Raw genomic sequence first — 16236 nt, forward strand, 5'->3', positions numbered from 1 at the left:
ATGTTTGAGCCTGCGATCGATCAATCCAGCTTTAAGATGCAAATGGTGGAGCTGGACAAGGCCGTTGCAAAGTACAGGACAGGAAAGAAAGGACAAGAACAGGAAATCGGAGCTTTACCACAAGCATGTCATGGTATGTTGTTAATAACATATTAAATTCATTTTGATGCAGTTCAGAGTTACTGTTCAATTACATTCATCATAGTATGATGACAATAACCATTTCTAAGCTACATTTTTAACTAGGCAACTTTATAGGCTATTCTTAAATAAAAACCTATTTACAAATTTATACTATCTACCATTCTACCTACACAAAATTACCTGATAAGATTGAAAGGGAAATACAATAGTAACAGACAATTACTCTAAACGAAAGCAGACAAATCAGAGAAGACATGTGAACATTTAATTTAATAGGACAAAAAGTAAGAAAGTTATGAACCCATTCAAAACCAAAATGGACTTTCTACAAAAGTAAAAATAAATTAAAAAAAAAACATTTTCTTTCTATCAGGTCCCCCCAAATTGACAAATGATTTCTGGAATCTCTTTATATTGATGATTCTCTTGGCTATTTTCAATTATTTGATTTGATTTGATTCATATATTTAAGCACGGTAAAAGCCCAGTTCAGCTACTTGGCTGGTTTACAATGGGGCCGTACAATACATGTAACATCATATTACAACAAATGCTGAAATATTCATACACTGTACAAATATTAAAAGATTAGGTAAAGACATATGAAAGTTATACAAATTCACGCTATATATAAAAACTTCTAACAAATTCCTTTAGATAATGGCATTATTACCTTCTCCATCAACATTTTCTAGGAAATAGGATAGAATCATGCGAAATGATCTAGAAAATGAAACGTTTACATTAACAGTGCGGGGATGGGGTGCGGGTCAAAATGCCCCTCAGTCAGAATAGAGTCAGAGACTACCAGAGGGCTTGCGTCATATCACCATATGGAACCAATATTTCTTCTTCACACCTTCACACGTTGAATAATGGAAAACAGCCAAATACCCGATAGTATAGACATCTGGTTGGGAACCCTTTGTTGTTTGAAATACTAAAGCAAACCACACGTGTTTCTTTGTTGTCGGTTACAAAGTTTAAATATCTAAATGTATGTTTTTAGCATAAGGGACCTGTAAAATACTTTTTGATACATTTTGAAACACACAAGTAGCTTTAAACCACTTGAACCATTCCCGGAATCCAAACTGGCGCCCAAAATTGCCGCCATTTCCTGAAATTATTATAACTTTGCAACTAGATAACCCACATACAAAATTTAAATGTATAAAAAAAATGTTTTTCATCACAAGGAACTCAACAAAATACTTATTAAAACGTTTTGAAACAGACAAGTAACAATAAAACCACTTCATTCTTTCCCGAAATCCAAAATGGCGCCCAAAATGGCAATTATTTCCAATTGTATCTCATTGTATCAAAGTAGATACGTTATGAATATAACTAAATGTTTACAGTAGAATAGCACCATTGAAATACATACCAATCCTAAAAAGATGTCATTAAAAAATACTTCTAATGCATAAGGTAAACACAAACATATGGCTGCTTTCATCATCCTCAACAATATGAGGCTGACAGTGAGCAACCGTGAAGAGCACTCAACATTAGATGGAATATAAACATATAATGAATGTGCGGTATGAATGTTTCTTTGCTGCAGCACTAGTTGGAAAGGATGAAATCAAAATGAACTCAAAATATTACTGGATCAATAAAAACTTATCAAATAAAAAGAAATGACAAAAAACCCTCAGAGAACTGCGACTGATAGCCCGTTTGTATGCAATATTACGGTAGTCATCAAGATATTCATAACTGCTGGCCCCTTAAAGCTTTACAAATTTGACTAGAATTAATTGTGCAATGCATAGAAAACGAACTTGAACACAACACAATATTGAATCGTTAAACTTAGATTTAGCCCGAGAAGAATGGGTCGATGTATTGTGTGTATCTGACGTAAATGTAGCATATGAACAATTTCGGAAAATTATATTTTATTATTATCATAAGAATATACCTATTGTCAAAATTTAAAAAAAGGTAAAAAGGCCAAACAACCATGGATTACTAAAGGTATTTTGCGCCCCATAGTCGCTCGTAATAAGTTGTATAAGGAAGCCCTTACAAGTCAATGTAACGATAAGCTTAAGAAGTATAAAACGTATAGGAATCAATTCACATTTCTTATACGATTGTCCAAGAAGTTATATTACTCTAACAACATAGAAAGTAATATAACTAACAATAATCTATCATGGAAAACTGTAAAGGAACTCTTAGGCAAGAAAAATACAGAAAGTAATAAATGTTTCTTATTTAATGAACAACAAATAACAGATCCAATTAAAATTTCAAAAGCTTTTAATGAGTACTACATAATGCATGGCCGTCCAGAGGATTTTTTTATGTTGGGGACCGGGGTAAAATGCAATAAATTATTGCAAATTTATTGCATTTTCTTTGTTTTTTTAATTTATGGAAACGGCCCCCTACCCTAGCCCCGCTGCGTACAGTTATGGTTCAGTGACAAAGCAATGGCCTCGTAACTGTGAGGCCCCAGGATCAAAACCGTGTCGATGTGCTATATTAGTGTCCTTTTGTGGGGGTATTAATCCTCATTACTGTCATTTATGACTTAAGGGCGTAGGCCCCCTAGTTGATAAGCATAGTAGCATACACATGCTTTAGCAGTCACGCAAAACACACATTGTCCAATTATTATTCAATAAAATCTGAGAATGTATACTATTATCTAGATCTATTATTTTTAAATTATTTTTAAAATAACTCCATAAATTGGGGTAAAACAAAAATATTCCAACTTAATGAGCGACATTGTATATATATATATATATATGTGTAGGCCCTAATTTAGCAGCTAATATTGATTCAGGTGACATGGACTACAATAAGTCCTTGAATTTCGCACGTGTAAATTCCTTATTTCTTACTCCAACCAATGTTTATGAGGTTATTAATGTGGCTCAACACCTAAATTCTACAAAATCTATAGTGGCCATGATAGTATAAGTGTGTACTTATTGAAACAAATAATCTTTATGGAGCTCTCGCTAAGTCTGCTTTTTCAAAGTTAGGCAAAATTCTGACAAATCGAACAATGAGTATGAGGACCAAAATAAGAGTACTGAATTGTTACATGTACCCAGTACTTATGTATTATTAAGGATATATTGACTGCTTTGAGAGGCATAGTGGTTTCTATAGGGTCAAGGGAAACTCACAACCTGCTATGACCCCAAGGCGCTTGCGCCGCGGGGTCATAGCAGGTTGTGAGTTTCCCGAGACCCTATAGAAACCACTATGCCTCGAATATTAAAAGCAGTCAATATATATTTTATATACCGAAAAACAAAAAACCCCAGTATTTTGCGATCGAGACTAGTACACAAAATGGCGATCGGTCGTCTGCGCTGCGTGGATTGGTAGATTCGTCGCCTGAATGCAGCGACCAAAATCGAATTGCACTCAAACACCGTTAACGGTATTGCGCATCGGTCATCGCACAAAAGAAACTTATACGGTAACACGTAAACCAAAATGGGGATCGCAGCAAAATGACGTCACGTTTCACAGCCATGGAAAAAGTGCTATGAAAAATGGATATAAACCGGTAGAGCCGGGAAAAATGACTATGAATTTCAATTAGCGGGCATGGTTAAGAACATGACTGCATTTTCAACCAATCAGAAGACAGGATTAGTAAAGAATCTTAAAATGAGGTATATAAAGTGAAATATGGACTTTAGCCTCTGACACTAAAAAGCGTTTGGAAAGTTGCGAAATGTGGTTTTAAGGAGAATTATGAAAATCCCCTGGACTGACAAAGTTAGTAATGAGGAAGTTCTTACACGAGCTGGTGTGCAAAGGACAATGATACGTGAGACGCTGATTAGGCAGTTGAAGTTCATGGGTCACATTACACGTAAAGAGGGCTAGAGAATCTTGCTTTGACAGGGACAGTCTGCAGAAATTGTTGGAAGAGAGAGGAGTGAAAGAACTGGAAGAGGTACTAATACAGAAGGCTAGGAGCCGAGGGTTGTGGAACAGCATGATCGCCAAAGTCAAACAATAAGGCACGTAGAGAGAGAGAGAGAGAATCTTTAACATCGTAACCCCCTGACATATATATTGAACCTATCAATTTCAACGGGTGTATGCCCAAATTTGCTTAAAATCGCTAAAGTGATTCCTATTTATAAAATGGACGATTCCTCACTAATAAGTAATTATAGGAAATATCATTATTACCAAGTATCTCTAAAATTCTTGAAAAATAATATATAAAAGACTTAACACTTTCTCACAATAAAATAATTCATTGACTCCTAAGCAGTTCGGATTTCGAACTGGTCATTTTACCGATTATGCAAATTTGCATACATGTATGTATGATAAAATAAATGAGGCCTTTGCGAACAGTGAACATATTATTGAGGTTTTTGATGGACTTGTCAAAAGCATTGACGAAATCAAATTTAGTTGTTATTGTTGTATTTTTTTCTGTCCCCATACATAAGATAATAAAACATTGGCAGAATACATGTTTATTAAAAATGAAATCAGTGGCAGACGAAAAGAAAAGCAGCAATGTCCAAGGCTACGTGGATGTATGACATTGGTGTTTATCTGTTTCATTTTTCTAACAATAACCCCCCCCCCCGTCTTCTCTTTCCAAGTTATGCCCAAGGGGGAGGGGCTTATTTGTTTACCCCTGATATTTTACCAAATAAAGAATGAGCCCATAATGTGTACGCGCGATTGGCTAGTACTTTCTTTCATATCGTACTCCTTATTTGATCAACCGGCCCTCAGACCACAGATCAACCTGACCTTCAGCCATAATATCGAGCGGCCCGTGGGGAAATCTCATCGAATTCAGAATGGCCAGTCTGCCCTCGCTTTCTTAGACTCGTCAACAGCATGCAATGATGATGCCAGGAGGTTATCAACAAGCGTGGTAAATTAATGATGGATGGCTGATTGAAGGTGTCTCAGGAAAACCATGGACCCTACTACGAAGTAGGGTCCATGGTAAAACGAAGCAATTCCATTAATTTTCTAAATCGCGAAGCATAGGTATGTTTAGTTTTTTCTGATTGAAAGTGTGAAGGTGTCCCCCCAAAACACACCAGTATTTTAAATATGTGAACCTTATTCTTGATTCTTCTGATATTTGTTCTCTTCATTCATACATAGGTCCTTTCTCATGTACCACGAAACCGATATGTCCAGACTCTGATATACCAGGACTAGGTAAGTAAATGCATCAGTTTGCGAAGACCATACGGGATTACAGAGGGAATTTTGGACACAGAGAATTCTTCAATATTAAGGGAAGCGTGACATAGTAAGTTAGGGGAAGAGTGAACGCGAGACAGAGGGAATATGGGATAGACGTGACCAGTGGCGTATGCAGGATTTTTTCAAAGGGGGGTGGCTTTAAAATCGAGCCCAAAATTTCGCAACGACTCAGCCAGCCGCTGAATAAGCGGGGGGGGGGGGGGGGGGGGCAAGGGAAGCGTACACTTTTTTTGGGGGGGGGGGGTCTCGAAATTTGAACATTTGACATTTTGTCCCGTTGGGGGGGGGGGGGTAAGGTCACCTTTTTTACATCAGCCATTGGCAAAAAAAAAAAAAAAAAAAAAAATCTCAAAAGGGGGGGGGGTTCCAAAAAACATACATAAAACATACACATTAAAAAAACTCAAGGGTGGGTTTAAGCCCCCCCCCCCCCCTGCGTACGCGCCTGGACGTGACAGAGGGGATGGAAACCGGGATTACGGGATAGGGGCAATACAAGAACCCCCCCCCCCACACACACACACACACTCAGTGTTATTTAGGGTACGCATATGCGTGTTCCAAGCGACCCCCCCCCCCTTTTAAGCAAAAGTCCGGTGTGTAAAGTCATTACGGGTCGACCTTTTTCTTTTGTTATACGAGCCTTTTTCAGCACCCCCCACCCCCTTTCAGCAAAAGTCCGGTGTGTAAAGTCAATACGGGTCGACCTTTTTCTTTTGTTATACGAGCCTTTTTCAGCACTGTCATTTGAAAAAAAATGCTATCTCAACCGCACATTTTTTTCTTCATAAAATGTATTTATTCCGACCTATACATAAAGACAAGACTATCGAAAATAGTAAGTATGCTTGTAACTGATTAACGCATTAACAATATGAAACTAAATATTTCGATAAATTACTTTTTGATCAAATGAAATAGTTTTTTTTGTGAATAAATTGTTTTCCTAAAGGTTTTTGACATAATGATACCACCATATATTTCCTGTTATACAGTTGGACAGAGAAAACTAAATTTGAGCGAAACAACAACAGACCACGCAGAGGAACACATTTTCGGACCCTCTGCGGGAAAAGTTCGGACCGCTGTGAAAAGAGCCAATGAGATTCTTCTTAAGAAACTCGTCGATCCCAAGACTGGAAATATTAATCACGTTGATTGGCTCTTCGATCAAGTCCTTGACCCTGAAGCAATGAATATAAGCAATTATTGGTATCTTCCGGGTGGACATTGGAAACCAACAAATTGTTTACCGAGATGGAAGGTAAATATTACTTCGAATTTCTTGAGTGACTGGTGTCGTCTAAAAAAAAACAGACGAAAAATTTGTCGATTTAAAAACTTCACCCCTTCATTTTTGAAATTTGTTTTTATTAACATTTTCATTCCGGTTCAATGACAGTTTATATCTCTTCCTCTTCGTACGCTCTCTCGCATAATGCACTCTTTAATTCTAAAGGTATAACAGAAAAATTGGGACCTACAGATATCGTTCACCCCATTTAGAATATACAAATTAAACCGAGAGTAAAAAAAAGTGTCTAAATGATGTTTTAACGCTGCTCATAACTACCTACTCTAATTACATATTAAGTTTCAGTCGTTAACAAATAAACCCATCTATCATTCAAGTTGCATGACACATTATCGAACTAAATTAGATCCTTGAAAAACGTTCGATCAAAAGTATTTGGCCTTTTCTCACGTGAATGTTATACATTCCTCTTTGTCCGTTTAGGTTGCTATTTTAATACCATTTCGAGATCGCTTCCATCATCTTCCAATTGTTCTGCAAAACCTGATACCGATGCTTCAGAAGCAGCTACTCGAATTCAGCTTCTTTGTTGTTGAGCAGGTTTGTATTCATCTTTTATTTCATTTCATGCTCTGGTATTAAAAGGGACGTCGATCTTTGAAGGAGAGGGGGGTGTGCTTTTGCATTTACTGAGAAGTGATTTCGGAATTACATAACATTAGGGGCACTATGGTTTGTTTATGAAGGCTCTTGACTCTTATACGCGAGGTCCTGGATTAGACCGTTTGTCCTTCTCAATCCAGGTGTTTCAAATGGCTAGCAATGCTGGGGGTATTGATAATTGTAGGGCCTTCAGGACAGTATTTATGCTGATGAGAATTTTCGTGGCAAATGATACTGCCTTCTTTGTTATAATAATTATTATTATCAATAATTATCAGTATCATTATCAGTATTTTGTATAGTAGTAGTAGTATCAGAAGTAGGAGTAATAATATTAGTAGTATTAGTAGTACAATTAAAAAAAAATTTAAACTTTATTGTTATATTATTGTTATTATCATTATTATGATGGTTATTTGTTTGATTATTATTATGATGATTGATTTTGTTAACATTTTTTTCATTATCATCAGTATTATTATAATTATTCTTATTATGTAAGCTGCAGATCACTATTTGATTTTTTTTTCTATAGTCAGATTATTCTCTAAAAAACGTACAATCCGATCACCATCAATTTTTTGCCCATTGATTCCCTTTGGTCAGGATTAGAAAACCTCCCGGTCTCGGTGTGATCACTCAAACGTGACGTCATCTAGGCGCCATTTTCTAAAACCAATCATATTCATAACCAACCATCAAAACTTGATTAAATTTGGTACACATAAACTTCAGGCCAAGGGGAAATATCAGGCATAATAAACTCCGCGCACGCGTCAAATTTTTAAGAATGCTCAAAATCACATATTTGGCCCATCTACACTTTGAAAACACCATTTCGAAAAACCGTCGAAGTTTGCTCATACAGATTTTTGGGGAGAATATTTCGCATGCGCTATTCGTCGGTGCCCTGCATGAATAAGCACGGAAGCGAGGAGAGTCACGTGAGCAAAAATCGGTATCTTACCTTAGTTTGCATTTACACTGCAAAAATCGGTGAAAATTCGGCAGTCGCTTAAAAAAAAAACACACTCCAGAGGTCGATTTTTTTTCGATTTCGAATTTTCGGCGTGATTGCCGGTCCGGGAGTTACTTGGTACTTGGTAGGATACCTCCAAAAGACGCCGTAAAGGTGTTTAAACTGGAGTTGCTTTGCCTTTCTATCTTAAATTCGTTTACAAATTCAGATGTTTCATGTTTGGATTCATATCCAAAGACTAGGTACCCCAACCACTTGTGTCCTTGTGTCATTGCCACGACGAACAGGAGTGGATATACATGTACACTATCGCCTTGAAAGATTCTTCTCTTGATACTAACATCTCAGTGCATTTCATCATTGCTTTCCAGCACAATTTTCCATCTTGTCAGAGTTTTGCTGAGGAACTTCCTGATTTTGTACTCCCAGTATTTCCATATAGACTCGGAGTTCAGGAGTGTGGAACCGTGTCATATCAATCATCAATATCAATGTCAATGTCAATCAGGCGCGTACGCAGGATTTTTTTCAAGGGGGGGGGGGGGGGGGTTAAAATTTATAAATCGGGCCGAAAATTTCGCAACGACTCAGCCAGTCGCTGAATAAGCGGGGGGCGGGGGGGGGGGGGTAAGAGAACACTTTTTAAATTTTGTTTAGGTCTCGAAATTTGAAAATTTGACATTTTGCTTCGTTGGGGGGGGGGGGGGGGTAAGGTCAGCTTTTTTAGGCCAGCCATGGGTATATATTATATTTAAAAAAAAAAAATCCAAAGGGGGGGGGGGGAGGGTTTGAGGGAGGTTAAGGGGAGGGGGGGGTTTACACACACAAAAATTCAGTTTTTGCCCAATATTTTTTAGAGTGTATACGTTTTTGTGAAAAGACCAATTAATTTCAAACATCGTGCTGTATACAGACAATAGAAAATTGTGTTTAATAATGAATTAATATAACACAGTTATCTCTTTGCTAGAGTCAGTTTTCTATCCGCTATTGTGATAACACTTGGTTTTATTCCTCAATCTCCTCTCTCTCTCTCTCTCTCTCTCTCTCTCTTTTGCCCAGGCTAATCAAGAACTCTTCAACCGTGCGATGCTCATGAACGTCGGGTTCCTCGAATCACTTAACTTCACCGACTACGATTGCTTCATCATCCATGACGTCGACCATGTACCCGTCGATGACCGTAATTATTACGGCTGTTCCAGTATGCCCAGGCATTTTGTCTCCAGTTCTGATACCGATAGATGGAATAACACGTAAAGAAATGTTACACTTCAGTAAATAATTTTAAAGTGGGCCAGTGGTCAGCTCTTTCAGTCTTTAAATAAACTGACAATCATACTCGAATCGCCAGTTCTGATACCGATAGATGGAATAACACGTAAAGAAATGTTACACTTCAGTAAATAATTTTAAAGTGGGCCAGTGGTCAGCTCTTTCAGTCTTTAAATAAACTGACAATCATACTCGAATCGCCTAAAAAAAAAAGTGAATCCGACATTATTTTGGCTCCGAGTTTACTTTCATTTCATTTCATTTCTTTATTGTGTCCATATAGGATAATCGTCATTGAGAGTGAGAGTTATATGTTGTCATCGTGTCTAGAGGTTAGATTTAGGGTTAAGCATATTTAATATGCTTAACTCTTATCATTTAGGTATTTGGTCCTGTGTTGAAGTTTGGAATTCGATAAGAGTTAGATATTGATCTCGGCGCAATCACCACCAGATCATGAGTCGTACTCCTTTCAAAAAGTGACGATTCCAAAGTTTACAAAATATCATGGACCCTCACAAATACGCAGTCCCTCCATATTGTCATTAATAGTCCTGAAAAATATCCTTGTAAGCGTTATTTTAACATTTGTACGATATTATTTGTTGTATAATCGTTAAAGCGTAAGTGTTTTACTCAGGATTCGGCAGCATCAGTTGCATTTCCTATTATCTAAACCGATTGCGTTAACCTTTTTAAAAACAATTTCTGAATATGCTGTATAATCGCTTCGAGAATTTCGTAGATTTGCCATGTCAATGCATGCGTTATTACTTGCGTTAATCGAGCCTTTGAAAACAATTGGCCTATTGTTGATTATGCATCTTTTTCTTTTCACTGACGCAGGCCCCCGTATGATGCTTTCTTCGGAGCTGTCACTGGTCTCACTAAAGCCAACATCCGAAGCATCAACGGCTTCCCTAACGTTTACTGGGGTTGGGGTGGTGAGGATGATGAAATATTATACAGGGTCATCGACGCTCGCCTCAAAATCACCCGCGATAAAGGACCCATCACCCATTATAACGTCATTAAACATCATCACATAAGTGCACAGAAGTCAAAGGACAGGTAGGCATTTTATTTGCTTTGGATGCAATCTGATTTTAATATGAATATTTCTATATAGGCCTACTCAACTTTCCATGCATGCTGCGAGGAATGACTCAAATATCCCCTTCCTTATTATAAACTGTTAATTATTAATTATTTTTAACCCTAAAATTGCACAATAGATTACCCAGGTTTTTTTTTTTTTTAATGTTTTAAAAACTTGCCTTAAAGGTACTATATCCCATTTGCAGGCCTAAAAAAATAAAAAGATTAAATTCCAATGGTATTTGAAAGATAATATTAATTTAGAACTTCCCTAAAAAAAAGGGGGGGGGGCTTGAAAATTCATATTCATATCAGATAATTCATCGATTATTGCCTGGCACATTTGTGGGATAAACACAATTTATGGGCAACTCGAAATCCATATTGAAGTGTCTTGTAGCTGTTGCCGGTGGCCAGAAACATAAAGGTGACAGCCATCTTTAAACCAGGTTCCAGAGACTTCCTGTAGTTAGTATCTTGTTTGGTAATCCTCGATGCAATTCGTGTCAGACGTTCATAGAAATCCTGTGGTCCCATCCGCATGAAATTGGTACATGCGGAAACATCCTCAGCATGCAGTTTTTTCATCAGCTGTTCATATTGCCCCTGCAGGGGCCTGCGCTGGATCCAAGGTTTTACCCACACACTTCTTCTTCTTCTCCTCCTAGCTTCTTTCCTTCTCTGTTTTTGTATTTCTCCCAAGCGTTCACATTCTGCCACATGACTAGTTAGTCTTTCCAGGGCATCCAGATGCTGGAGTATTGTACCTTTTTGCCGAGGGCCCAAACAACTCATGATCTTTTCTGCCTGTGTTGTTACAACAGTCATCTGTAATTCAAACAGCAGTGATGTGTTCTGGACAGCAGGCAGCAGTGGATTGAGGGCAGAAAACTAGGTTTATAAAGCGCCAATGGCTACACTCGCGGCTCCTACGAGCGTCTATTGCATTTTTACATGGCACTTTCGCACACAGTAAGCATCCGTACGCAACCGTAAGCAACCCTACGCCAGGCCTACGAAAGCGTACGTAACACTACGCCAGGTCTAATAATAATAATAATAATAATAGCCTAATAGTCCACTCCAAATTCTTTTTGCCCAATTGATCGTGAGCCCGGCAGCCACTGAGCAGCGCCAGATCGACGTTGCTCTATCCCTTATTGTTGAACGCCAAACAAGGTAGCAACAACTCCCATCTTTAACAACTCCCATCTTTTAACGTCTTTTGGTATGACGCGGCCGGGGTTCGAACCCACGACCTCCCGGTTGTGAGGCGGACGCTCTACTGACTGAGCCAACACTCCGGTACGCAAGCGTACGTACCCCAACGCCAATTGCCTACACCGTAGGTACGCGGTGCCTACGCACAGGGTACGTAACTATACGCCATCGTACGCAAGCCTATGCATAACCTACGCAGGGACTACGCCGAAGTATCAATTTATTCATGAGTACGCAGCTTAACTTCGGCGTAGTCGGTACGCAACACTACGCAACTCAGATCCGGTGTGAAAGGGGCTTTACAGCTCATTTAATGTAATATGTTATTACCAAAGAAAACAAGGCCAGTCAGTCACTCAACAGTGTTTGACAGTGAAGTCTAGAGTGTAAACGGGTTTACTTGCATAATTTGAATACGAGGACACTACTAACGTTTACATTTCATAGAAAGGACATATGTGTCATATTCATATAACATGTAAGGTTCTACATGATTCGATGTAGGCTGCAAAAAGCGATACACTACCTTTAAAATGAGATTTTACTTAAATCCAGGTCAATTACAGACAAAGCAATTATGACAGACTGTACGTTCCAGGATATCAAGTGGCAACAATACTGTACTGTTACCAAATTTCTTATCAAACAAGTTTATTCCTTAAGCTCTGAAATACACTTACATCTATTATATGTATCACCATTGTATAAAAAAGGGTTAAATACCTACAATTATTTAAATTTTCCTGCCATTGTCTTATACCGTACTCGGTTTGATTTTTGTTACAGGTTTCTGCCCACTAGGCAGAACACATACCAACTGCATCTTGTTTGAATGACATTTTGACCCTGAAACCAATGTAAAGACGCCTATATATTATTTTTCTAGGAGGGTTACATAATGCTTTCTGGCCAATATATGGTGTCGGCAGCCACTTTGAATGGCACAATGGCATCCATATTGAATACAATGTTTCATGAAAAGCTAAACTTAAACTTGATGATACTTTTTATTGCACCATCGAATATTCTTACCTATAAAAATTAATGTACTTTTACATTTTAAAAATCTCCATTTTTAATAGTAACCCGAATCCTATTATGTTGAGATACTGGCTACCATTTTGGACGCCATGCTTTCTGGTGTCCATAACACATTTTTAACAGTCTCAACGGATTTGTTGACTACCAAAACCCAGATATACATATCCAAATCACATCTCTAAAATGAAAGTGTCACGATCTATGGCTAACTTCAGTGTTCAGCGGCCATCTTTGGTATTTTTTTTAGAACTATAAGGCTACTCTAAATCTTTTTGATAATTTGAAGCACACAAGTGAATATGATTACCTCTAAAACACACTTTTAATCTTGCTATTTACAGCTATACTCCCAATAATAAGTCACTTCCTGTTATTTTAAAGAGACTGGCGGTAATTTTGAACGCCATCTTGAATTTCCTGGTCTTCTGGTGGCAATAACTAACTGTAAGTGGTATGAATGGATTCTTCGACTCCGAAAACCTAGGTATAGACACCAAAATAACATTTCGAAGATAGATATACACTGTTGGTCATAATGGTGGAACAATTATTTTTACCCCAATTTATGGAATGATTGCGACAATGATGTATTCCCAATAGATCTAGATAATAGTATACATTCTCAGATTTTATTGAATAATAATTTGTGAGTGTTTTTTTTGCGTGACTGCTAAAGCATGTGTATGCTACCATGCTAATCACCTACCTCCTTTAAGAGGCCATTACTTAGCCCATGAATCATGACTGTACGCAGCGGGTGCTAGGGTACGTCGCCGCCCCCACAAATAAAAAAAACCACAAAGAAATGCAATAAATTATCAATAATTCATTACATTTTCCCCTGGTCCCCAACAGGTAAAATTCCTCTGTAGGGCAATGCATTATGGTTCATGGCATGCCCAAATAGAGGATTTTTTAAATGTTTGGGGTTTGGGCAAAATTCAATGGATTATTGATAATATATTGCATTTTCTTTGTGGGGAGTTGTGGGGGCGGCGACGTACCCTAGCCCCCGCTGCGTACATTCATGATTCATTGGTTAAAGGGATCGTTTAACAATGTTAAATCTGAGATACACGGTCCTACATGTTACCAGTGTTTGTGATATGGTGTAATATTGAAGCCCTAAAAAATCGCGCTTCAAAATGATCAAGAAGTGCCTCAAAAAAGTGACCGGTTTTACCATACTCGTTTTCCCCAATAGACTGTAGTGTTATGAAAACCGTTCGGCGAACGGTTTTCAAAATTTGTAATTCCAATCATTAATATCTTGATAATCAGACAGGCGATCGGCTTGTAAAAGTCATAGAGTTCCTGACTGACCTAAAGGTTTATGATTATCATTGCAGCATTATCTAAATCAAGGATTATTTCTAAAGGATCTAAGACAAAGTTACCGGATCCCTTTAAGCAATGGCCTCGTTACTGTGAGCCCCCAGGATAAAAAGCGTGTCGATGTGCTATATTAGTGTCCTTTTATGAGGCATTACCCTCACTACTGTCAGTTATGACTAAAGGACGTATGCCCCCTAGTTGGTAAGCATAGTAGCACACACATGCTTTAGCAGTCACGCAAAACAAACACTCACAAACTATTATTCAATAAAATATGAGAATGTATACTATTATCTAGATCTTTTATGAATAAATCATCGTCAAAATCATTCCATTAATTGGGGTAAAAATAATTATTCCACCATTATGACCAACAGTGTCTATCATGATTTGTCACTAATTTAATGTTGGCGGCCTTCTTGGACGCCATTTTGAAAGTAACCACTTTCCCGGTCTTAGATTTTCAGTGTGTTGTTCCTGATAACAAGCACTTCAGAATTGCAATGCAAAGCTACAATGAAATCATACCCGGTAATCAATGTTTTTGTTCTTTCCTCTGATTCTTCCTACAGGGGAGCTCTTTTGAGCACATACAAACGTCGAACCGGAATGGATGGATTGTCGGACATCGTTTATCCGACACCCGTGTACGACCTCCATACTCTCTACACCAACGTCAGCGTCGACATCAAGAGGGTGAAGGTGAAGGTTCCGCAAAAATAAAAAAGATTCGTCAACTGCTATATTTTGTTTTTTTAATAAATGAGTTTTTAATTGTTCCACTTTTATGTATTTTTTCATCAACTATAATTTTTACCTTTTCCTATGTATAAAGGGAAAATGTGACCCTCCCCGCCCCTCCCCCCCCCCGTAGCTCCGCCTGTGATGTCAAGAATATTTTCATTTACTTATCCCTTGTACACTTTCGTTAGGAATATTGTACATCAAAAGGCAGAAATACGTGACGAGTGGCAAATAAGCTGCAGCTTTACGTCTCTACACCCAAGTAAGTAAGAAAGGTAATACATCTTACCGTTCATCATAACTAAACTGTTTTTTTTTTTTTTTGGGGGGGGGGTGAGGTTTCCCTTAAATACCCTCAATACAACTGGGCCAGAAGGGATTAGACCACACAGCGAGGTCACTGACAGGTGGCTATCTCATTAACTCAGCTCTCAACTAACATAAGAAAAAGAGGATCATGGGAGACAAACAGGCACCGATTGGGGAAGTTTTCTATAGAGAGGGAGCAAGTAGCTACAAGTAGGACTGTGGGGCTTTAAAGGTAAAGACCAGTAATGGTCATGCGATTGCATTGTGAAAGAAACGTTGTGGAATCGATCAGAAAAGGTTGATCATCTGGCATATAAGTATTGGTGTGAACTGCAAGGTTCTGGAATCATCAAAATAATAAGAAATTTGGCCCAGTCTTCGTAAAGTTACAAGCACTGTACACAGAAAGATGTATATGGGACTACGCATATCTCTCACAGACCATGTAGCTAAACTAATTTACCAAATATATCAATTAGTAGGCGGTTTCCCGGCATTTTTTTTATCATCATGTATTAGTCAAAACATATTCTTTCACATGATTGGTAATAAGAGCTTCCATTTCTTTTTTTTAAATTGGGGCGTTTCTATTACTGGTCTTTACCTTTAACATCACCTCCCTATCACCTGTACCAAATCCGTGGATTCTTTTCTGCCCACGATCGCAGATAATCCTTGTTTTATTCGTTTGTATTCAGAATGTATAAGTTTGTATTCATAACTTAAAATTTAATGTTACAATTTAGTTTCTCTGTACAGTTTGTTTTGGTAGGTTTCGTGTTTGTTTTTATAAATTGTATTCAGCATTCGTTCATGGTGTTAATTTAGGGGTCATGGTACAATAAGGCTATTTGATCTTAATTGACCCATCCTCTTTTCATAATAGTGCGGAGGTGTCTTTAAGATTCATTCTCTTGACTCTCAATCCAAGGCTTGA

The 16236-nt window shown here is 37.9% G+C and overlaps 1 protein-coding gene across 1 annotated transcript; it reads left to right on the forward strand.

Annotated features, from left to right (window-relative positions):
- LOC588598 (beta-1,4-galactosyltransferase 5-like) lies at positions 1–16236 on the forward strand. The gene is made up of 8 exons (XM_030975615.1): positions 1–133; positions 5275–5331; positions 6375–6643; positions 7118–7234; positions 9339–9532; positions 10398–10622; positions 14819–14954; positions 16186–16236. Exons 1-8 carry the CDS (start codon positions 1–3, stop codon positions 16234–16236), a joined length of 1182 nt encoding a protein of 393 aa, XP_030831475.1.

The sequence above is a fragment of the Strongylocentrotus purpuratus genome, unplaced genomic scaffold (assembly GCF_000002235.5).
Source record: "Strongylocentrotus purpuratus isolate Spur 01 unplaced genomic scaffold, Spur_5.0 spur5_scaffold_8, whole genome shotgun sequence".
In the NCBI taxonomy this organism is placed as follows: domain Eukaryota; kingdom Metazoa; phylum Echinodermata; class Echinoidea; order Camarodonta; family Strongylocentrotidae; genus Strongylocentrotus; species Strongylocentrotus purpuratus.